The following is a 20759-nucleotide window of genomic DNA, read 5'->3' on the forward strand; positions in this document are numbered from 1 at the left end:
CTCACTTATCAAAATTATTTGATACTTTTTTATTTGACACAATACTACACATATATTAATACATTATTTGTTAATGTGGGACTCACTGCGAGCGAGGCGGGGAATTATGAGGCGCAAAACTCCGCTTGCGGTTGCTTCGTTCCTTTCCCATAATTCGTAGCTCAGCTCGCGGAATTTTTTCCGGTTTATTCGCACCCTGCGTCATATCGAGTATTTGCGAGTAAAATCATTCTGATTTAGTGTAGTTATTTGTTGATTTTGTGTTAATATTAAATTTCTTTTTTTTAGGTTAGGCGAAATTGAAACATCATTTGGCCTACTTTTAGTTCCATAATTGTTGCTAAATATAAAAGAACTATTATTTATGACGGAAATTGGGTGTAAACTGATAGCCAGGGTCGGCTATATACGGGCGCAATTGGAGCACTCTACGGGCGCCGGATTGATAATACCTAACAGTCCTCAGTAGGGTTGCCAGCTCCCGTTTTATGAATGAGAAGATTTGATACGATTAAATAAAGGACATATGATGAAAATAAAGGACATCAATATTTTTTTAATAAAATGCTGTTATTGTATCAGTAGTTACATTTATTAATAAAAAACAATGTTCATACACAATGTTAATCGAAGCCAAGTAAGTAGTACGACTTTAATTAGTCATTTTGCATTTAAAGTAATAAATAAAGTTAATACTTGGTATTACTTTTGGCTGCTCTAAGAAATCGAATCGCGATTCTATATATGTCAGTACATTTTGATGCCACTCCAAAAATATAGTTGTGTATTTTTCAGCCTGAGAAGTAGACATTTTTCGAAGAATTTGCTGGACTGCCATTCCAAAAAAGGCATCTTCAATTCGCTGGTTCATCTTTTGTTTTAAATTATTCATTATTTTGTATACGTTGCACATTAGGACGTCTGTGCCTTCAAGTTGACGAACAGTTTTTTCAAAAATTATCAACGTATTGTGGAAAAAAGCTAAATATAATTCTGCTTCTAACACCTCAGTGCCAGCTATTCTTCTCTCATAGTATTTCAAAATATGATTGGAGACGTCAGAGGCTGATAGGAAATATGCTTGTACCGCGGGAAGATTTTTGTAGAGTCTATCAATGGCAGGATACAATGACAGCCATCGTGTCGGCACGTGCCTCACTAAAGGCGCATATTCGATGTCTACAAATTCAAACATTTCCTTTGCTCACTGGTCCTTTTCGCATGGCTTGAAAAATAAGTAAACGTTTTTGTTAGGAAGCTTTCAACATCTAATTCCATCTTCCCAATAGCGTGTTTTGTGGTGTTGTGAATTAAATGAGCCAAACATCTAGCTTCGAGGATATAGCGATTGTAGCGCCGCCGCCAGCCGCCTCACAACACATCGCGCGAAATCACGCTGATTCATTTATTTTTTCCAAATTAAACGACAAAGTATTGTCCTCTATCGAAGATTTTAAATTAGAGGACAAGATCAATTTTTGGGTCGGAAATAGAGGACGTCCTTTAAAATAAAGGACGTCTGGCAACCCTAGTCCTAACTGACATCCTCGAGATTATTTTTCATAAAAACGGCCCTACACAGAAATACAAATCATTCGAAAATTTTACTTGCGCCATGCGCCGTTTGGCTACAGGGCCGGCCCTGCCGACAACCAACCATCTGATGGTACGATAATGTGTTTTGAATTTTTTTTTGTCATTATTCTTGAAGTTCAAGATAGCTAGGACGGCGTGTATATGATTTATATAAATATCTACAGTTTTATTCCAAGGTTGATGAAATTTTGCACACCGCATTTTAATTTAGAAAACCTTTGTGTAAAGACCGGGTGAAGCCGGTGACAAGTAGGTAAATGATAAAATTATGCATTGTAAAGTTAATTTGTTTTCTGACGTTTGAAATGACAACCTCAAATTCGAATGCGGTAATGGTTGCATTTTTAAACTTTGATACTCTGCAAAAACAATAGTCACGAGATGCTGACATTTTTGCAATGTGCTCTTCAATTAAAACCACTTAAATTTGAAAGTAAAAAAAACGTGACGAATCTGGCATACAAAATTCAGTACTGAGAATCTATAACAACAAAATTCATTCGCTATGACGTCACACTGACGCGCCACAGAATTGGTGCGTTTTGGTGGGCCTTGAAAATTTTTAATTATTAAAACCAATGACTAAATAAAAAACTCTTCTATTCAATGATAACACATTTTTTTTAGATGTGAGGTCAAGATTTAAAAAAAAAACCAAACGGACTGGAGCATGGGGGTATAACTCCGATCGAAAATTGGAACCGAAATATTGTGATGTCATATGATTGCCAAACTACATCCGCCAATAAAAAAACTCGGAAAGTCTATGGAATAAACTTTCAGAGTTTTTCATTGGTGTATAGTATAATAAGTTGGCTCCGAATGAGAATTTACTGTCTATATATTGGCATATCTTTGGTTTTTTATGTTCAATTTTTTTCATACAAAACGCCCGAAGATGTCGATCTAGTAAGTGGTTTATTTATGGACTGGAGTTCCCATCATTCCTACCCATCACAACCACAGACAAATAATGATAAATAAAAACAATTTTCAAATATGTTCTTTTCACATATTTGAGGCGTGAGTGGTTTATTTATGTTTGAAGCATTATTATCCAATGAAAATATTAACGGTTGGCAAATTGTAAGTAACTGCATACCGACCAAGTATAAAGAAATTGTTTTTGCTCGTAAATCAAGACAAACAGTTTTTTTATAATATTTTCTCCATTAGTAGTAGGTATGTTGTATTGTATTCAATTACCATCATTAATTCCATAAATTCTCATGTGGTTAATGTAGTATGTATGAATAACTGTTTCCATTTATCTTATTTTGGAGCCAATCATTATTACCAACCTTGGAACGGGACAACAACTAATGATGGTAAAAAACTAAATCGATATTTTCTGAGATCGATACTCCGAAATTAGGTACAAGCCACATTGTTAGGCGGAAAAGTGAATACACGTATCAAAACCTGTTTTCTTTTCACAAATGTACAATTTCTCCTTTCTTTAATTCATAAATCAAATATAAACAATACATCATACTGATTTGGTCACGAGCTGTTCTGGTAGACTTATTTAAAGTTTAGTTTTGGCGTTGTTCAATGTTATATGTATACATTTGAAGTTTGTCGGTTATAGCCAGGGTCGATTCTTCAGGTCGGGTCAAGAGAAATATACAGATTGCTTCGAACAAGAAACAATGCGTGTTATATATGATTTAAGATTTTCACGGCCAAAAGTATTTTTGTTATTTGTTTTTGGGGTATTATGCCGTGTTGCGCTAACTCCTTCTTTAGCCAACGTTTCGGACAGCATTGCAGTGTCCATCATCAGGGCAGATGTCTTATTTGAGGTTGTGTTCAAGTATGAGGTTGTGATACCGTGTTGCCAGCTCTAACCCAAAACAAATAACAAAAAAAAATGCGTGTTATGTTCTTTAGAGCTGTCTGATCTGCAGATCTGCCACTATATTCTTGGTGGGCCGGACTTCTTGCAAACATACAAAATAGTCGAGGTTTGCATAAAAAGAATTTCTTTGAAGGAAAGTGAGGCATCATAGTATAATTTACTTAATCTATTTAATCTATAAAGTCGCTATCCGCGTCTGTCCCTGTGCGCTTAGTTCTTCTAAAGTGTGTAACGGATTTTGATAGAATTTTTACTATCATTTAGAAAATTTCTTCTGGAAGGTATACATTACCTAGTATATTTCATGCATATTATACTTATAGAAAGTAGATAAAAGTCGATGTTTTGTAATTAAGTCGTAAAAATATATTTTCGGGCGCTTATATTGCTAACGCTGGCTAAACCTTATGAGATACATCAAAATTAAGTTCCATGGAATTGTAAATCTTGAAAAGGCCTACAGAAAAGTACGTAGTGGTATATGTCTATCTACTAAGGATAACCCCCAGTAACGCCTGATACAAATCAGCTAGTTAATTATATATAAATTGGCAAATTTAGAAATTACATGAATATTTGAGTCAGACTTCAGAATGTGCTGAGTAGTTATTTTGATTTAAAAATATCTTTAAAGAACATAATTTCCAGAGATGTGCAAAATGGGTACCCAAAACCATTTGAAATGCAAAATGGAAATGGGTCAAAACTTTTCCATTTGAAAATGCAAAATGCAAAATGGTTTTTAGAAAAGCATTTCAAATGCAAAATGCAAAATACCTATTTTCAAAATGCAAAATGGTTTCTCAGGTCAAACAATTAAAATAATTATAGAATTTTAAGCAGTTTTGTCATTTAATAATGGACATCAATGTAGAACAAACATATTACATGATGGTAAATCAAAAAATGCCACGACTACGGATTATGTACCACAAAAAATTTGCGCGGGATAAATGTTGCCAACGTAAAAACATCTGATGAAACTGCTATCTAACATTTAATATTACAGCGTCATGGCCCCATGTTCAGTATTTTTTGTAATGGTATCACTCAATTGCCAGGGCTCCTACCAGGGAGCAACTTGACAAATGTAAATTATCTCTCATAGCGAGGTTGAGGACCAACTGATATTTGGGGCTTATGAAAAAAAGATGAGTGGAGGTAGTAGGAAGAATTTTGAAAAAAAGCATTTAAAATGGAAAATGTCTTGAGAAAATCATTTAAAATGCAAAATGGTTTTTAGAAAAGCATTTAAAATGCAAAATGGAAAATACCCATTTTGCATTTTGCATTTCCATTTGAAATGGATTTATTTGAAATAAAGTACATCTCTGATCATTTCCGAAGCACATTATTCTTACCTCTATCCAACCTCATACCCTTCTCTAACCCTACATTTTCTTACTGGTTTCCCTGCCTCGAATGTGTTTTCCCTTCAATAATTTCCCTTTACTTTTCACATTGAAAATGTGATGAAAAAATTTGCATGAAAGTACCTACCTACATACTTACCACGTTTTCCTTATAATTTGTCCGGTACCTCTTCATTTAATTTGTAATCCCAATAGGGATGAGGTGATGAAGACTGAGTTAGTATAGACCAGTATAGACTAGTATTGAGTATAGAGCAGAGGACGAGCGTCTTTTTGCTTGCTGTCTTCAAGCAATGATCAATGTGTAACAAATCACCACAAGTTATTTCAACACTGATAATAATACGGAGTATTTATTGAACATGGAAATAGTGCGTCTGCATAATATTTCAAACCGATGGGCAGAGGCAAGAGACATAGTTGTTTCATCAGCGTGCTTCGTCTTGGAGCGTGAGACACGACTGGGGAATAACAACTGAGCAAGTAGAACAGTTATGACTGCCATTGCATTCTGCTGCCGCATCTCTCTGTATTTTGACGCCCTTTAGAGGTTTCTTCGTAATGTAAAAGACAAAGGGCGTTATTTCGTTATTTGATGCGGGTAGGTAACGAAGTAGCTATGGGCGTACTTTATCTAGAATCGAGAATCGAGAAAATCCACTTTGAAAGCAATTATTTATCTATCTTTAAACTATCAGCAGTATAAGCAACCTAATATTTTAAAATTATTCGAATGAATTAGTAATGCTAAATTTATCCTGGTATATTTTGGGCCGGGTAATAACTTCCATGCCCCGGGATTAAAAAGAAACACGTATAAAGGTAGGTCCTAAAGTATTTATACTTACACCAATAACTGTGTGATAAAGTAACGAAGCAAAGGTTCAACCAAGGACAGGAAGTCATTATGCCCATATATCGTGATCAACTTGAATGGTTCAGCTATCATTTAATGAGGAGCCATAAATATTATATTGTACCCATAAGTTCAAACAAAAAAAAATTAAGAAAAACGAAGAAAAGTGCCAGTTGACCAAGAACAACAAACATCCCGTTGATAGCTCAGTTTTAACATCTTCGTCTTCCTCATAAACAGCACAATCTAACAGAAATAGAGACTACAATGGAAAGAGGCAAAATCATAGATAAGCTGCCTCTAAAAGTGTCGCGATAATAAAAAGAGAATTTGAATTTGATATATTCCACTAACTTCCTAACGTGCGTAGCTAAGACGGTACCTACCTACTTGAGGATTTTTTTATAACAATCATATTTCATGAAGATTTCCATCAGGTGATGTCATGTCATGTGGCAAAAGGATTGTTAACTTTTTGTAAAGATTCCTGAAACGCCTTAGATCGTGACCCACCAATTTCAAATCCATTATTCTCAATGGTGTCACATTAAATTACATATTATTGTAGGCGAATAATTTTATGGTATTAATAAAATGCTTTTTCCACTGACATATATAGAGGTACCAAATATGTTTTACCATTTTATTAGAAATATAAGAAAATAAGTCTTTCCTTTCAATCATCTCACAATCATTTGAATTAAATGTATTGACATTTAAAATAATTACATTTGTCGCCATTTTTGTGTAAGGCGGGTGTAGGTATGTATATTCGTTATAGAATAGATTATAGAATCGAAAAAAATATGACTCAATTCTGTACTAACCCAATTTTTATTTATTTTAGAAGCTAGTGCTTATTTTTACTTTTTAAAACGTACTTCTCATTCGGATTCCTCTACTATCGGAGGTTGGCTATCATCATGGAGCACAAAATATAAGACTTAGCAAACTTTAATTCCTTTTTTAATTCGGCAGCGATAGATCCGAAAATTAAACCTTAAAGTTAGGTACTTATCTACTGATATACTACTCACACAAAATATTATGCTAATGTAGGTAGGTACCTTCATTTTTTTCTTCTATGAATCGGCAGTAGTAGATGTTTTCTACAAACATGTCTATTGAATTTTAAACAATTAATTCATGAAAACGCATAACTTCATTTGAATGATTTATCATCCGTCTGTCGCCCCGTGGGACAGAAGATGTTTGATTAAATGTTCTACAATACTATTTCCATTATTTCTTCAGCACACACGCGCCCACCAATTTTTTAACAACACACATTCTGGCGTAGGTACCGCCTTTTCCATACTAAAATGAATGAGTTGGTATGACCGGATCGTGATCGCGCACACAATCTTGCAATCCATTATTTTATTTTATTCCATCAATATAATTTATTCTAAAACATCGGATACCGTTAGAAACATGCTGCGCGCAAAATATGCTTACCTATCTACCGGTACTTGATCAAAGCTGCTTATAAAATTTATCTATATAAATAAAAATGTTAATGTTCGTTTGTTCAAAATCTTAAATCTTCAAAAGTTGTTCACCGATTGCTTTGAAAATTTGCCACAACATTGCATTTGAATATGCGTGTTTTTATTATTATGTAAATGTCACCTGTGACAGGTAAAAACATGTTTTTTTAAAACAGTTTTACATTACTTTGATTTTCAGCAATGCAAGTCGGTTCTTACTTAGTTTACATGTTTTTATAACCCACAAATTAAATAAATATGATAATTAACATTGTATTTTTTGTTTCCAGGAAGGCAACACAGGAATGTCGGCGAGGGCGGCGACTTCCGCGATGCGGTTGGTAGCTGTGGGCCTCCTGCTCTCGTCTCTTCATATCACAGATGCCAGAGCGGGTAAGCAATAGTTCGCTTGCTTCCTATGGAACGAGTAAAACTTATCATTTTCTTTTCCCGCATATTTTAAAAACAACTGTCAAAATGTTTTCAAACAGTAATGTCATAAATATGTCGAAGGTGGTTATTTCAAAAACAAAATATTAGTGTAATGTACTTATTAACAGCTAATCTCAATAGTAAGTTGTCAAATTGACATAAACTTTCACTTTTATTATTCACAAAAATTAAAACTCCCAAATTAATACGTATAATTTCTCAATGCGTAAATAGTTCTTTGTTTATTTTTTGTGACTTCTGACTATTATACCTCAATGATTCGGACAAGTCGTTTGATCATAAGATCTGACATTCTATCAGTTTTCCATTCAACGTGTATCAATATTTCTCCTCAGTCAAGTTGTGATACTTTTTAGAGCTTTATCTCTTAATCTTATCACTGTGACAACTTTCATTTTCTGTTTATTTAGAATTTAAATCATGTTTCAATAATTTATGTGCATATTAATAGAAAAAATGTTGCAAAAGATAAACAAGTTTAATGGGATATTAATAAAAGTGGAATGAGACATTAATAACATCCAATAAGCGAACTTCTTGAACTCACTATCTACTTATTCTTACAGTTTTTCAGGTTCCCTATTTAATTTTATTGATATTATAATTTTTGAATTCAATAATAATTATAAACTCCAGCTGTTTAAGAACCGTAATATATTATAAGCAAATCAATTATATTAATCATGAACATTGTTACTGTGTTGTGATGCTTTTTTATGGTTAAAATTTAAATGGCAACACCAAATTGAATTTGAATTGCAAAAATAGGAAAATGGCTGTTGATTAATTATTGCTTGAAAGAGATTAATTGCCTACGTAGATATACTGATTATATATTTCTCACTAATTTTTCTTGAATTTCAGGTTTATGCGAGGTGGAAACGGGACAGTCAAGTATTATAGTTGATATTGAAGAAAGTAGAGGCACTTGTAAGTTGATTTTATTTTTGTATATGATTTTACCACATGAAAACAAGACTAAAAAAGGGCGAAAGAAAATTGTTTTTTTTTTGTCTTGTTTTTGCGTTTCCGGGGCTTATTGAATGGAAATATGATCTGCATTCCTCCCATTTCACCCGAAATATGAATTGTTTTTTCTTTCAGTTATTGGCCAAAATACAATACCGGCAGAATTACCAATAGAAGGGGATCCTTCCTCAGATATAATTTTAGATTTAGTATTTCCGAAAGGAAATCCACTATTTGTTTTAAACGGAAAGAAGTTACAATTGTTGCAGCCATTGGATAGGGATGCCGAGAATTTATCACACATTGTATTTCAGGTATTCATTTAAATTATAAATTTAACTAATATTGATACATTTTCTACATGTTCAATCAAATCAATATAATTATAGTTTCGTTGTTAGTTACAAGTTTATGAAATCGATTTATTATTTAAACAGTTGCCAGAAAGCATCAGATGTCTAGTTTTCATATTAACCAGACTAATGACATGGCGTCATTTTTGGTACCACAAAGGCATTATAGTGTGCTTTCTGATTTATTAATTATTTCTGTTGATACTTACAATTAATATCTTTTAACTCTTATTTTAAAAGTAAAACTAACTGCTCTAATTAAGTCAACTTGATTGATTTTTTAATCAATGTGTGTTTTTAATCTTTATTTTCAGTTGACGTGTTTAGTGAAAGCGACCAAGAAAAAACGGACAGTACCTGTCATAGTCAGAGTATCTGACATAAATGATAATGCCCCGGTGTTTATCAACACGCCTTACGAAACTACTGTCTCGGAGGTACTGTACATAATCTAAAAGAATTAATAATCATATATTGACTGCATATTTTATGCCAATAAGGAAGTTGAGTGAAAAATATTTTGACTTATAAAAAATATGTTCATGTAGATCAAAAAATATCGATTCTAAATATATAAATATATTTCTATATTATTATTCTTAGAATTAGTTAAACGTTCTTGAAAAAGCATTCAATAGCAATATACTGTATACGCTCCACGATTGGTCGAAAGAATTCTGTCGTCACATGTGTCGTGACTTGTACGTACAACGGAACACCTATGGTGCATCTCTTTCTATTACATGAGAGATGATCGATTTAGATGAGAGAGGTGTATAGGCCAAAGGTTTATTTGGGTTTGTCAAATATATGTACGTATTTGTTATTATTATTATATGAAATGGATTTCTAAAGATACATATTCGTATAGTGCTTTATAATAATATGTTGTTTATTGCATAACTTAGATGTTTTTATTATTATACATGTCACATGGCATGTGATACACTTCAGGCCGCCGGCCGCTCAGAAAAGTCTCACAGTGAACTGGGCTGTAAACCGTTATTTTACTTTTGGTCTTTACTTTTCTGCGCGGTGGTCCTGAATTCGCGCGGGGAACGTCAACAAGTAACGACGGCGATACCGTATAAGTACCGTATCGGGCGTGAAAAGCAAATATTCTAACTTAAAATATTAATTTAACTATGAAATCTTAATCAATTTTCTTTTTTTTTTTAATAACATCAATTATAATAGACGGTTAACATTGGTAAAAAAATTACTGGAATTCCTTGTTGAAGAATTAAATTTTTTTCCATACATAATGCTTAAGCGACGTGGTTTTCACAGTTCTAATGACGTCACACTACACCCCGCCTGTTACCGCTCGGATTCCGCTCGTTTTGGCGGGCTTAATAAAATTTAAACTTTGAGAATTAATTTAACTATGAAAACAAACTTTAAAAAAAAAAAAAAAAATACCAGTATTTAAGTTTGAATGCGAACATTGATAAAAAAAAATAAAAAAAATGGACTCAACTTCCTTATTCTATGTCTTTGATTAACTTTGTAATTAAAAAAGAGTTCAATAGTAGATATCTTCTGATACCTCTATGGATGAAGAATCATACTGATGAAGATTCACGATGATGAAAATTTTGTGGATAAATGTTTATGATGATGATGAAGGGATATGATGAAGATTAAATTCAGATTCATGATGGTATCGAAGATGATATTTCATGGTGATGAAGATTCGTGATGATGCATTATTCTATGTAACTAACTAACCATTAAGCCGTTTTCACTGCATTTGCTTGCTTCATACGCATTCATACATCGTCTCGTACATACCTTATGATAATGATTTTGTAATGAAGTTTCATGATTTTGATATTTTATGATGATGAGGATTCACCATCATTCAATATAATGAAGATTCATGACAATGAAGATTCATGATGATGAGGATTCAGGATGATAAAGATTCATTACGATGAAGATTCATGTCTCTGTACCCAGAGTTTAAGTGTTCTTGAATCTATTGTTCCACATTTAAATTAATTAAATAATATTTTTCATTTTCAGCTCACTCCGATCGGCACCACAATCTTCCAAAACATCAAAGCGGTGGATGCAGATGCCGGAGTTAACGGTCTGGCGGAGTACTTCATCGTGGAGGGAGATGGCAAGAGGCTGGGGATTGACTCTGGGATTGGCAACGACCGCATCACCACCGCAGATGGCTACGGGTACTTTGCCATCAATCTGCCACACCAGGGTCAGGTCACAGTCAACAGAACCCTGGACTTTGAAAGAACGCAGAGATATCTTGTGACTATTGTTGCTTCTGTAAGTATAAATTATTGCTGATTTTTACATATTTTTGACCAGCATTCTGGGATGATTACGAAGATGATTAGTTTTAAATATCTATGTTTTATTTCTTTATTGGTTTATTATTTCAATTATTATTGTTATGTCTGAGAGAGGAATCATTATCAAACACTCTTTTAATTTCAGTAGGATGCTACTCACCAAAAATGAATAGAGAAATAAAAATATATTATTTCCAATATTATATTATGCATGCATAATACTTAATTATTCCCTTCACTTTTCAAGGCTCTTTGCTTATATAATGGTTTTTTTTTTTGTGGACAGTGCCATGTACAGGACGTATTCAACTCAATAAAAATATTATCACTGACTTTCACATATTTAACCATTTATTTTATACTGATAGTTCTGAGAACAGTAGACCTCGCGTCCAAAAAAGTATGTTTCAACAAATCAAAACAAAAATTTCTTCTCAAATCAAAAGATTTGTAAGTAGGTACCTACTCAAATACATACCTACATAATTACAAATCAAATAATCTAAGTTTATTTTTATTTTTTTATCTAAGTTACCTTTTTTATGTCAGATAAGGAATTATACAATTTGCCTAAAGAAACATCACTGTCTCAATGACAATTCTTTTTTCAAATTTTCCTCATGCAAATAGATACCATAATATTGAAAAATACAAAAAAGAAAGTCCAAATAAACTCCACGATTACACATTTAAAAAAATAAATCCTTACTGAACCATTAAAACGGCCACCATCTTGAAACGGAAACAGAAAGTACAAACAAATTTACAGACAGAAAAATGCATAACGGTAACGCAAGTTAAAACAGGATTTCGCTCAATCAATTAAATTTAACATATTTTTGGCCAGTCTTCTAGGGTATAATGATTACTTTTAAATATCTATGATTTATTTCTTTAATTATTTCAAGTATTACTTTTATGTCTGAGAGAGAATCTGTGTATATTTCTTAAATCAGTATTTTATATTTGTGTAAAAAATTGATCTTATATTCAATTTGATCATTTTTTTTCCTAGGATCGAGCAAGGAATGCTTCTGAAAGATACTCCAGCACCACAACCCTCACTGTGAACATCAAAGATGATGATGACCAGGACCCCTCCTTCATCTACCAGGGATGCATGCTGCACGATGGAGCCTGCATCAACCCAGAATACTCATCATTCGTAAGTTTTGAATTCTGAACTCCCAGAAGAGTCATCATTCATAAGTTATGCCTTCTATCCACCCAGAATATTCTTCATTCATAAGCTATGTATTCTATCCTCCCAAAATACTTATCATTCATAAGCTATGTATTGTATCCTCCCAAAATACTTATCATTTGTTATTTATGCATTCTATCCTTCCAGAATACTCATTATTCGTAAGTTATGCATTCTATCCTCCCAGAATACTCATCATTCGTAAGTTATGCATTCTATCCTTCCAGAATAATCACCATTCGTAAGATATGCCTTCTACCCTCTCAGAATATTCATCATTTGTAAGTTATGCATTCTATCCTCCCAGAATACTTATCATTTGTAAGTTATGCATTCTATCATTTCAGAATACTTGCAGAATAAAGGGACTCTTGTGTGGTATTCACCTAACTAACCAACACGCAGTTTTTCCCCACACACTCCTTGCTTCACTCATATTCATACATCGTCACATAGATACACTTCTACTATTCTGACTCTTGGCATCGCCCAACTCAAGTATTTGGTTAACTTGATTGTGAAAAAACATTTATTTTATTCATAAATGAAAGGCAGCCTTCAGATTTAGTTGCGGAAATAAAAAAAAACATTACGGTACATAATATGAAGATGCGCACATGAGCAACGCGATACTAGGGAGCCTTTTTTGAATTTTGGAATAGTTTCCAACTGTCGCCACAACTAAAATCTCTCGTTTGCGGGTGGCTTAATTGAACATAAATATTACCCAGATTAGTTTCCAATGATCCAATTCCTCACAACGTCACCCAATATTGTGAGACCATTTTGTTATCTTGGATCAACAGTAGGATAGCCAGAGGATTTCTTTGGTGGTATTACATAATACAATTAATATTTCTTTACAGGTATCAAGTGGCATCCTTGCTGGAACCCTCAATATTCTCCCAGAGAAGATCCAAGCCATCGATATGGACACCATCAACTCCCCCATCCGATACAGCTTCCACCAGGGTACTCCAGCGCAGTATAGTGAATACTTCGAGATAAACCCGACCACAGCATCTGTTAGACAGATCAAAGCTGCAGATACATCTATCGCTAAGAAGTTTGATTTGATTATAAAGGTTAGTTTTTAATAAAGTCATCCTAATTTTCATGGTCGTAATGATGATCCAAGTGCTTCATACAACTGATTTTCTGATCTAAATCGGTTTTTAACAAAAATATAAATAAATCACTTTAACTTCTCAAGCGCCAAAAGTACCATTTGGATATGAAACAATTGTATCCGTTGAGCAACGGCGTATCCAATTGGTAATCTGAAACAATACTTTATATTTGGGGATTCAGAACACTAACGCGATGTTAGGTCATGGGAGTTCAGCATTTCAAAGGTTTAAACATTATACAAATACAAATCGGATAGGGGTAAATAAAATCATATATAAAAGTTTTCTCAATGTGGCATAACCATAGTTTGATTATGGTGTTGAATGCCAAAACAGCTGTCATAATAATAAAAACTAAGTTTTCCCAGAATTTATAAATGACATTATTAAAATAACAATGCAAAATTTTTGCTATGAGCCAGCTGATTCTATTTTCGAACTTGTTATTAATAAAATTATGTTTTTGTAAATTTTACCACATTACCAGAGAATGTGTTAGTATATTTATAAAAATAGTAATAATCCACCATTATGTAATATAATAAGAATAATTAATAACCCAAGAATAGTTAATTATATTCACAGAAATGATTCTTTTAATGTGTCCATAAGGATACGCTATCATTCAAGAGGTTAAATAAATAAAATAAAATATTTTAGTTTCATTCAAGTAATTTGGTGCTTTCGTTGGGCATAAGCAGTCATAATGCAAAACTTTTACCTTATTTATCATGAAAGTTGCTGAATTTGTGCACGTTTCTTATGCTAACGTTTTGTTTTACAGGCTGAAGAGATTTCCGAATCCAAAAGATTTACCACGGCCAAGTTGACGGTTGTGATCAAACCAGTGGACGCCAATCCTCCGGTTCTGCATTCATCTTCAACCAAAGGGCTGGTGGATGAAAACGTTCCAATCGGTACTAAAGTCCTCGACCAAAGTGGAAAACCAATTAAATTAACTGTTACGGATGATGACTTGGTAAGAATAATGATTCATTTGATTGATTTAATTAAGTTAAACCTCAATCTTGAAACGCAATATACTATATATCTACAAAGAAGATACATGGTTGTCAATTTGTTAACCCCTAGAAAATTTCCAAAAGAATTGTGATATTATTGTATGAAATTGCTTTGCAGTATGTTGAGTTTAATAATTTATTTTTTCTCTCAAGGGTCCCAATGATGTAAGACCGCAGTACGCCTTTGAGCTCACAACAAATTACTTCCAAATCGAGAAAGGAGGCATTCTGGTTGTGAATGAAGAAAACCTCGATAGAGATGCACCCAGTCCTGGAACCTACCGATTCCAAGTAAGTCAGTTGTAAACAGTCTGTAACTCCGATTCAATGATTTCTAGAACTTGGATTTGCTCTGTTTTAAGTTTAATTTTCAAAATTGGAACTGATTGTGGAAACAATTCAGACAAGTGATGAAGTAGGTATCAAAATTATTTTATTTTAATGAATTAATTATTTAATCTATATTTAAAATGTATTTCTTTTGTGTAAATTTTTGACAGATGTCTAAATTCTTCCAGTTTACTAACGGTGTTTATTCGAAAAGTCAATTTCTGATTGTCTCTAAAATTGACAATGTATGTTTTTGAAAGACAATGATCCCGAGGCAAATATTTTTTTCAAGAAATTCTCTCCACAAATCCTACAATAATTATAATATCCCGTGATTTTTTACAGGTCTTCTTTGGTACATTATTATAATAAACATTTATCTCACCGCTACTGCCGTCTGTGATCTATATTACAAATGATTTTCCAAGAATCTTCATCTAATTTTTTTTTTATATTACTATTCCCTTTCTATGCTTTTACATAGGAATAGTAAAAATTATACAGTTTTTTTTCTTCTTTTTATGTATATCTGAACTGTCCCAGCATCAATATTTTGTATTTATTTAGTGATATATGCAAGATATCCACTGATTCAGCACAATTATTTCCACTTCACCTTGTAAAATATATTTTGTCATAACAAGAATAATAATTTATGTATATACAAGGCGTCCGGGGGTGCCCTAACTTTGAGAGGTGATTCTACATGTGGTAGAAGTAAAAATGATAAATTAAAAATTTTTTCCATAGAAGAATATTTATTTTCCCATAAAAAAACAATTCAACTTTTTTTTACCTAAAAACTGCCTTCAAACGTTGGAATTTCAAAAATATTTTTTTTACTTGTACTATCATGTAGAATCCCCCCCACCCCCCGAAGTTAGCGCACTTTACCCCTGGACACCCTGTAGTTATTATTGATGCCATGTTTCAATCAGTGCTAGATAGAAAGTCATTGTTGTTTCTTTTGAAGGTTGTGGCGAGAGAAGTCAATGGCCAGGGAGCCTCGGCACCCCTTTCCCTGGAGGTGTCTTTAAACGACGTGAACGATAATGCACCTGTGCTGGTGCCACTGCCTCACGTTAAGGTTGCCGCTGGTGAAGGAAGGAGACATGTTGTTAAGGTAACATTATGTTTCAATAGTTATAACGTTGACGGCGTCTGTGGCTCCATTTAATGATTGCAATTATTATTAGTAAGTAGTTAGAAGAGTTGGAAAATGTTTTCTTTGGATTTCTATTTAGTGTGTGAAAAAAATAACTTATTTAAATTTTCAGGTTGAAGCTACGGACAATGACTCGGGAGACAATGCGGTGCTGAAATACAGCATCTACCACGTATCTAATAACGGAGCCAACAAATTCAAAATAGATCCACAAACTGGAGTTATAGGTAAAACCTTGCCCAATTAAACCTAACTAAGATTAACTACTAATTAGTCACATCTATCTATAAATATCATAATTCATATAGTATTGTTTAATGCTTCTTTACATTGTATCATTGCTTACGTTAGAACTTTACAGATTTTATTTTAGAATATATCAATAGTATAAATATTTCAAATAATACAAATACATCTTAGAAGTGTCTGTGATATAATCAATCATTTTACACGACCCGGGTCCCTCAGGACCCACTGGCGAAGTGATCGGGTCAAGTGTACCTGCTCTTTTATCGGGTACTTTTGCACATGGAAAAAATGCCATGGATGAGAAAAGAGAGATCAATGTGTGCACCGCCCGCCGAAAGTCGAAAGTACCCGTCGTACTCAAGACCAGAGTACCCGTTGTTCTTTGATGTAGATAGGCAGTAGGTAAATGACAGCCCATTTTAGACTTCAGGTAATCTGCAATCTCTATTTTGTCGCTAGAATGAGACTCAAGATGCCAGGTCAACAAAATTCATATGTCTATGGTCGCTCATCATAAATTATGGGTGGCACCCATTGCAAGACACGGGTACTGACAATCAAATCTTTGTTAAAAAAAGTAACGGATCCACTCATTGGTGGTTTGTGAGCAGGTTACAATGATCGGGTGGTTCACGTTCGACCGGGACTAGTCTGTGAGTTTGTTATGCAAATCTACAGTTTTATTCGGAGATTGATGAAATTTTACACGTTTAACCTTCAATAAGAGGAAGGTCTTTGTCTACATGATATTTGTAAAAATCTCCCCATCCCGTTTTCACATCCTTTAATTCAGAATAAAGCGCAGTCAACGCTGGGTGCTTAAGCTAATATAAAATAAAAATATTAACATTCTTTATGACAAGTTACAGGACCCAAAATTCAATGTGATATAATGTGATTTTTACCGCTTAAAATTATGGTAGTTCATAACCCAGGAATGTCTCTCTTAAAAAATATATCTTTATGGTTGATGTGTGCCAATTTGATACATAATTAATCATTGTTATTGGTTGTTACAGAAACTGTGAGCAAACTAGACGCCGGAGAGCAGTACAGCATTACCGTCCAGGCCCAGGACATTGGTGGACTGGCCACTCAGGGAATAGTGGAAGTCAGCATCACCCCGGGACCAAACACTCGGCCGCCTATCTTCGATCAGAACATCTACGATGTGCAAGTCTCAGAAGGAGCCAGTATTAACTCTACAGTTGTGACTTTGAGCGTAAGAATATTTAATATTTTTTTAACTTCCTATTCACTAAGAATGAATCATTTAATATAATTAATTAATCCTTTATATAAGTACACGGAAACCCTTAGTACAAATGGGAAATTGATGAATCTACAAAATCTACATCACATAGAAAACCCAAAAAAAAAAATTCTTTTTCAATTCGAGCATTTCGATTTGTTTTTTGTAAACTTTTTCAATCTATTCTTTTTTAAATGTGACCTTAAAATTCCTAATTGGGATTCGTTTTACTCAAAAACAAAAGCTCAAATCATAAATAAATTATACCACAAAATCTATTCCAAACGTGATGTACTTTCGTTTTTTTTCGCATATATTACGAGTTTTTGGACAACATGTAGAAAGGCAGGTGTTTAGTTACGTCCATTTACTCATTGATATATGGAATTCATATATAAAGAATAGTAATACATCTAATTGTTGTAAGATGTAAGTGACCCAAAACGAATGTATTTAAAAATATAATATTTTTTATTATAATATGCATGCAACTGTGTTAACTTTGTGAGTAATTTATGCATTCTTTTTTTATACAGATTTTTTTCTTTGTTGAATTGTTTGAGTATGGTGAATACAGTTGGTTTTATTTTTCTGAAAGAAATAATCAACAAAAAAGTTTTATTTCTGTAATGCGACATGTTTTTTATTTGTTATTTTTCAGGCAACCGATCCAGAAAATGATCCCATTACTTATTCAATAGTGTCTGGAAATGATTTAAGACAGTTCACCATAGGATCCAATAATGGGATAATTACAGTTATAAGGAAATTGGATAGAGAGGACCTCACAAGCTACCAACTGGTATGTTAACCATATACATTTTTAATAGTAAGAACATGGTCATGGCTGCGTACTTTGCTGAAGATTTAGTGACTACCGCATCGCCATTTCTGAGGCATAGAGAAATGACAGTGAACCGATTATGTAGCATGTTTTTATTGACAAAATAATATCTACTGAATTAAATTGGCTAAAATTACGCCTTATATACTACCTACTAAAACTGACAAGTTTTGTCGTCCGTTGAACTCCAATATTATGTCGTAGAATTTAGTCAAAACTCAATCGATCTCTGTTGAACTCGACCGTTTCATCAGCAGTTTTGGGGAATTTCTCCATCCAGGTGAAAGACAGCCACCGGTAATCACCCAGTGAATTCTATAAACCAGCACATTGGTGGAGATTCGCTTCTTGAGTTGGATGAATTCACTACAGTTTCTCATAAATGTTACACGTGCATGTGCACCGATACTATAGATTTTTATTGCACACAAAGATAGGTGCTCATAAGTGCTACTAAATTGTTTGTTTTATTTTGCAGCTGGTCCGAGCTGAAGATGCAGGAAAGCTTTCTACTACAGCTACTGTAAACGTAAAAGTGACAGACATCAATGATAAAAACCCAGAGTTTACTGATAGCGACGTCCCATATGTTTTCAAAATCAAAGAAGGTAAAATAATTATATTTCTGATCACTTTAAAAAAAATATATATATATGTATTTATTGAAGACAATATTAGCAATTCCTAAACGAAAATTTGAAACAGGAAAAAGATACGGTCACATCTAGGACTCGAACAGACCCTTGTCTTGCCGGGGCACCATTAGCTCAGTTGGTAGAGCGTGCCCCGGCAAAGCAAGGGTACTGGGTTCAAGTCCCAGATGTGACCATATCTTTTTCTGTTTCAAATTGTCAGTTAGGAATCACTAATATTGTCTTCAATAATTAAATATTACAATTTGAGATTTTACTCATTAAGTTATTCCAAAAAATAATAAAAAAATAATTTGATTGAAACGCATTTTAAGACAATATCTTATATTACAGTTTTATTTTTAAAAACTGCTACAGCCTATCCTATCTTGGTAACTATCAAATGCCAACACTTTATTGTTGATTTGATCCAATTTGGTAGCATTAGCAGATCATCTATCAAGGAGTAAAATAATGTTCTGATTCCTCGCTTACAATGTTGTAAATCCTCACTGGTAATGTGGGCTCATTTTTATTTTCTTATTTTTAATTTTATTCTAGGGGCATCAAATGCCATAATTGGCAAAGTACATGCAACGGATCTTGACGAAGGAATCAATGCCCAAGTGACTTACTTTATCCCGGGAAATATTCCCTTCAGAATCAACAATCAGTCTGGAGAAATCACTACGAAGACCGCTTTGGATTACGAAACTAAAAACGTAAGAACCTTTCTTCTCTTAGTCCCATATTGATGGATCTCTTGTTATTACAATTGAATTTGCTTACATTTCTAATATTGGACAAGACAGTTTTCCCAACAATGGAACCGTGGAACGTATCTGAAAATTTTCCTTTTATTGGTGTGGTGGGGGAGAGTTGATGGAGGTCAAAGTGAGTTGCTAAAGTTATTCAGCTAGGCAACAGTATCTAGAGTCTCTTAATTCAGCACAGATGTGCCTCTGAGAAACTGGTGAAGGAAACATACTTCTTTGATACTTTTTAATTGATTCTGTCTGTTAACATGCTTCATGCGGGCGAAAACAACGGTCCCATTCGAGAAAATAGATTTTGTTTAAAACAGTTATTACATCTTTATATCTTTAAAAATAATACATATACAGATTTCAATATTTTTTTACCTAGTATTCACCAAACCTTAATGATAAAATTATTGTTCAAAATTAAAGCCTACTTTTGTAACACGACTCCTGAAGTTAGTCAGTGTTGGGCCATTTAGTGATGTTTTATTTGTAAAACATGTATGTATTTTATTAATTTACAATTTTTTTTTCATTTTCGCAAAAATTATTACAAAAATATCAAAAAAGTTCTGCATCTTCGGTACAATAAGTGTAAGGATGTATTACGCGTTCTACGGGTTTAAATATAGTTTCTTTTTGATATTATATTCTTCCACACAAAAGACAAGAATTTGAAGATGGGGAAGACTTGGTTCACATTTTAAAATACATATACATATAGTTGGGACCCTTACAAAAGATTGATATAGAATATTTATATAAAATTATCAGAAAGCAATGCCTTTTCCGCCACTCAAGTAGGACCGGCGTAAAAAGTAGAACTACTTTCCTTTTATAATAATAAAACAGAAGGACGCTTCGGTCACAAATTGCTGTTCGTCTAGTTTGAAAATTTGAA

At 33.4% G+C, this 20759-nt stretch overlaps 1 protein-coding gene across 1 annotated transcript in view; it reads left to right on the forward strand.

Annotated features, from left to right (window-relative positions):
• The window catches only part of Cad99C (cadherin 99C), a 258171-nt gene that overhangs the window by 212026 nt on the left and 25386 nt on the right, over positions 1-20759 (forward strand). Inside the window, exons 3-17 of the mRNA XM_089639482.1 lie at positions 7467-7569; positions 8494-8559; positions 8734-8912; positions 9266-9388; positions 10980-11243; positions 12285-12434; positions 13340-13558; positions 14388-14582; positions 14779-14916; positions 15929-16078; positions 16233-16347; positions 17389-17591; positions 18283-18423; positions 18944-19073; positions 19659-19819. Coding sequence (XP_089495608.1) covers positions 7482-7569; positions 8494-8559; positions 8734-8912; positions 9266-9388; positions 10980-11243; positions 12285-12434; positions 13340-13558; positions 14388-14582; positions 14779-14916; positions 15929-16078; positions 16233-16347; positions 17389-17591; positions 18283-18423; positions 18944-19073; positions 19659-19819 — 2322 coding nt within the window. The 5' untranslated portion in view covers positions 7467-7481. The remainder of the gene's footprint in view (positions 1-7466; positions 7570-8493; positions 8560-8733; positions 8913-9265; positions 9389-10979; positions 11244-12284; positions 12435-13339; positions 13559-14387; positions 14583-14778; positions 14917-15928; positions 16079-16232; positions 16348-17388; positions 17592-18282; positions 18424-18943; positions 19074-19658; positions 19820-20759) is intronic.

This window comes from Hesperophylax consimilis, chromosome 14 (assembly GCF_061612785.1).
Source record: "Hesperophylax consimilis isolate HC1 chromosome 14, BYU_Hcon_1.0, whole genome shotgun sequence".
Lineage (NCBI taxonomy): Eukaryota > Metazoa > Arthropoda > Insecta > Trichoptera > Limnephilidae > Hesperophylax > Hesperophylax consimilis.